This window comes from Primulina eburnea, chromosome 10 (assembly GCF_022965805.1).
Source record: "Primulina eburnea isolate SZY01 chromosome 10, ASM2296580v1, whole genome shotgun sequence".
In the NCBI taxonomy this organism is placed as follows: domain Eukaryota; kingdom Viridiplantae; phylum Streptophyta; class Magnoliopsida; order Lamiales; family Gesneriaceae; genus Primulina; species Primulina eburnea.
This window is the reverse complement of record NC_133110.1, coordinates 2,937,666-2,942,313: the sequence shown is the minus strand read 5'-3', so window position 1 is coordinate 2,942,313 and position 4,648 is coordinate 2,937,666. Positions and strand designations below refer to the sequence as shown.

Below are 4,648 nucleotides of genomic sequence, written 5' to 3'. Positions count from 1 at the left end.
CTGGAAATCTCACTATTTTCCATTCTGGATTTTGATGCTTATATTTTGGATAAGAAGGCTTACAATGATTTTACTTTATTTTTGTGAAAGCTCAGGTTCATCACTAAAAGTACGTAAAAACAGATTTGGGAATTTAACTCTACCAAGACCAAGAGACCAAGTCATTGGATGATAAAAGATGGAGGAAGTTGTGATTTTTGTGGTCCTTGGCCACAACGGCTGCTGCAGAACGTTTTTTGTTATTATTATTTTGTGCCCAAATTTTCCAGTTTTTTCATTAAATATTTTCCAACTTTTTACTAATTTTTTATTTAAAACAAGCACTGATGTTCATTGCGACTATCTCGTGAAATGCCCATTGCGACTATCTCCATGATGGCCTCCACGACTATTTGACACAAGATATGCCAAGTTTCATCGCCCCACCAACATTCAAGGGTCAGCTACTGTAAACATCCCGATCATTACAGAGCAAACTTATAAAAAAAAAAACACTGAAGAAGCAGAAGTGGTCCATATTCAAACCAGTACACTTTTCCGTGGAACACTTCTTGCAATCAACAATACATAATTAGCATGAAACAAAAGCTTGTAGGAACAAAGATTGAGCAATATAACATATATTCAACATCCAATCGGCTGGAAAGCACCGAGCCCGTTATTATCAACGAATTTTACGAAGAAAGGAAAGGCGCAGTCGCTAGCTATATATATATTTCCCATGCCCGAACATTATAACCACAGGCAACCTATCACTATATATGCATCTACCATCCCTATTACAAAAAAGGGTGATGCTGTTGCTTCAACTACCTTTTACCATATTGTCCTGGAAAACATTGTAACAAAACTTATAACCAAATCTTGAAATTTTGTATCAAGAATATATTTGTGAAGAACAAATACCGTGATGAGTATATTATTCACTTTCCATGAAGATGGGGTCTCAGTAATAAAGAGATCCTGCAAAAGAAACAAAAAAGCAGTCAATAATGGAAAATTTCGCCAGCAAATGGTACATGAATTTAAAAAACTGGCCTACCCTGCCACCAGTTCCCTCTTGAGGCACTGCCTGACTCATCTTCTCCTCCATCTTTATTAAACTAATCATAAACCAAAAGTACATTAAAGCATATAGCTAATTTCGTTGTAATAGCTTTCCCTAGACATAACACTACTGTAACAATGTGTGTGAATGGTAAAAACGTATCTCTTTTAGTCGAATCAGCCGAGAGACAAAAGAATTATAGCCTTCCCACACATACAAATTAGTGAATTCCCCTTAGTATCAATCACTTTAAAAAAGGTTGAAGAGTTCTATCTACTTCTCTCAAAACCCGAGTTCACGAGCTTTCGACTAAAAGTATTGTCGATATTTTAATATGCTACTTGGCATATACGCTGGAGATTATGTAACCAAGACCAACTTGATAAAATCGATAAGATTTCATGAAATGGGGCCAGTAAACGCTTTGACCCTGATACAATGTTAGAAACCACACAAGCTCATAAGATATAACCACAAAAAACTGTTCACGGAGACAAAAGTTGACTTAGGAGAAAAAGAAATTCTTGGTGTTTTACTAAAGTAATCTGATCTTTATGTTAACATGTGGATTTGATCCCACATTTACTATAAGGCTACTTACAGTAGTGAAACAAGGATTTGGAGCAGTCGGGGGTCGAGAATAGACATCTTGACCCCCGTAGTAAAGTGATGAGCTATAGTGGAATGGATGTGCTTTTTGCTCATGATGATACGGATTCATCTCCTTGTTTGTCGTGTTCTGGCTTCGTCCTTCACCACTTGAAACATCTTTTTCTTGAAAAGAGCCTAAGATTAATCCAACCCCCCCAAAAAACGGTATAAATCTCTACAATTCAAGAATAAGCAAACAATTAAAATAAATAACCCCTCCTGAAATATACCCGAAACTCCGTTCTTGGCAATCAAAGCTTGACTTCCAGAATCGTGCTTCTTCTCTGCTTGAGATGCATTCAAGGACTCACTCCCAGTGACCTAAAACCAACATATGAATTTAAAATAGATAAAAAAAAACTGTCTTTGTTAAATTTTATCGTTAAGTTACCAGGATTCGGACACACTAAATTCATCGTTACTAGCTTTAGGTTCAGTTTCAGTTGTTGAAAGAAGAGCTTTCGGAATATTTAGTGCAAGTATGCAACTATAGACAGTTTCAATTGAAAATGCTTTTATCTTCTAATTTTACTCCCACTGACTGATTAAATATCCTGCTGCGCCATTCGCTCACATGCAAGAACTCGAGGGAGGAGCACTGCCTGACGTTCAACAGAGCCAAAAAAAGGTAAGATTTTTCCATCGATTCCATCTACTTTCTCACATTTAAAACAACAGGTTATATAATTTATAATTCATCTAACACGATCTTAACATGCTTTTCGACGGATGACAATGGACATTTTACAACCTGTAAGTCCCAATTTTTTTCAAATCGCCTTATTTCTAAGCATATATCAGCATACTGGAGCCCTCCAACTAAATTTCGAAACAAGACACAGAGAACAAGAATATCAAAAAATTACATATGCAGTCAAAAAAAATCTTGCAGCCAAAAAAGAAAAAAGCATTGACAAAATTCAATTATTTGATCTAGAACAAATCAACCCAAGAAATGATTTCCGATACCTGAGCAGTAGGGGTGAAAATTGAGCCAAAAATCGCAGAAGATGAAGCAGCAGGAGAAGAATCATTAACCCCAAAAAGATCAGAAGTAAATGAAGAACTCGATGGCTTGCGTCCTTCCATTCTCTCTCTAAAATAACCCTATTCCGAAATCAATAAATTAATTCCTAAAAACTTGAAAATATATGAAATTAGATATTTGGCTCAAAGGGTGGCTGGTATATATAGACAAGAACCACCGCCAAGAAACGTAACCGCCGAAAATCTCTCCCACATAAAACAGAAACTTTTGTACAGAAAGCGAAAAAATTGCCAAAAATAAAATTCATAAAGACGAGAAAAAAGAGAAAGAAACAGAGCAAAACACGTGAATGATCTCTCTCTTATGCATATTTACACGCAAAAAAGTATATTTAATACATAGGAAAGAGAATAAATTAAATAAATAAATACAGAAAGGAGAAAAGAGACGGAAAAAAGCAAGAAAAATATAAATCCTGCCAAAACGGAACTCTCGCCTGATCTAGGTTTTCCCCCCTACTATTTATTGTTCATAAAATTAGGGATATGCATATCCACTCCTTTTTTAAAAATTCTTGATTCCTTTTCAGTTTGTTTATCCGCTCGATGATCCAGTTAGTCTGCGTTTTGATCCTCGGAAAGTCACTTCCTTTGCTCCTTCAAATCTAAGTGAAAGATGACAAGTGGAAAAGCCGTGGCCCAACATCGGACCCATCTTCCTGTTTTACTGGATAATTTTTGAGGAAATTATTCATATTAACGTTTTTAATGAATTCCGATGAGGATATAGCGTGATTCTTGTTGGTTTCGAGAGTTCGACGTACTGCATTAGCATTTGGAAATCTAAAATTCATTTGAAATATATTTTATAGTAGCAATCATATTAGTGCAATATTAATTGTTTTAACACAAAAACTATCAATTTTATTAGATAGATCTTAAATCCGACTATTCTTATGAAAAATATTATTTTTTTATCAAAAATATTACATTTCATCATAATTATTGATCGAATATACTCGTATCATATATATAAATATGAGCTCTTGTGAAAAACATTATCTTGTTTCGAATGAATAATGCTGCAACACAAAGTCGTATATGTGTTCGATTAGACCTGAAATAAAAATTTAAAAATAGATTTTCTTGTTAGTATAAATAATTCTAAAATTCAGTTAGCAAATAATAAACACAATAAATAATTCATAAATACATAAGAAACAATTTTACATAAAAAAACAAGTCAATAAATATTTGAAATAATTACATAAATAATAATCACCTAGCCATTTTAGAGGAAAAATATATATCAAATTTGTATAATCTAGTTTTCAGATCATTTCTCTGTTAATCAATAATATAGCTAGCTCATTTAGTGTATTTTGTAACATTATTGATCGAAAATAAGTGTTTATTAACTTCAACTTCGATAAACTTCTTTCTGCTTATACAAATATTACGAGGATAGTTATCAAAATTTTATAGACAATATAAGTCTTTGAGAATAAATTATTCAGTTTTGCCAAATACCGTAGCATCTTAAAAAATAGTTGAATTTTTATACAATACTTCATCAAACTATTTAAATACAAACTTGTTAACTTTTCCAAACTCGACAAATGCTCTAATGTCTCTTTATATTGTTTAAATTTTTCAAACCTAACTTGAAGAAAAGATCGAGTTTGATCAATTATAAACAAAAAATATTCATATTACTCATTTTTTATTTAATATTGAGTCAAAAAAAGGCAAAAACTTGTGTGAGACAATCTCACGAGTCGTATTTGTGAGATGGATATCTTATTTGGGTTATCCATGAAAAATTATTATTTTTTTATGTTAAGAGTATTACTTTTTATTGTGAATATGATATTATTGACCCGTTTCATAGATTAAGAACCGTGAGACGGTCTCACATTATACCCACTTTTTTAATAATATATATAAATTTGGGTGTGAGAG

General features: G+C 32.9%; 1 protein-coding gene across 1 annotated transcript; it reads right to left on the bottom strand.

The window, feature by feature from the left end:
• Positions 1-518: 518 nt before the first annotated feature.
• Positions 519-3,293, bottom strand: LOC140842504 (uncharacterized). The gene is made up of 6 exons (XM_073210462.1): positions 2,669-3,293; positions 1,930-2,020; positions 1,650-1,834; positions 1,043-1,103; positions 907-963; positions 519-829 (listed from the first exon to the last, which is right to left on the bottom strand). Exons 1-5 carry the CDS (start codon positions 2,786-2,788, stop codon positions 947-949), a joined length of 474 nt encoding a protein of 157 aa, XP_073066563.1. The 5' UTR covers positions 2,789-3,293; the 3' UTR covers positions 519-829; positions 907-946.
• Positions 3,294-4,648: the final 1,355 nt, after the last annotated feature.

Coding starts and splice junctions, on each gene's coding strand:
- LOC140842504 (XM_073210462.1), bottom strand. CDS start 2,788: ATGGAAGGACGCAAGCCATCGAGTTCTTCATTTACTTCTGATCTTTTT. Junction 2,021..2,668: donor TTTTCACCCCTACTGCTCAG/GTATCGGAAATC, acceptor TGTTGGTTTTAG/GTCACTGGGAGTGAGTCCTT. Junction 1,835..1,929: donor TGCCAAGAACGGAGTTTCGG/GTATATTTCAGG, acceptor GATTAATCTTAG/GCTCTTTTCAAGAAAAAGAT.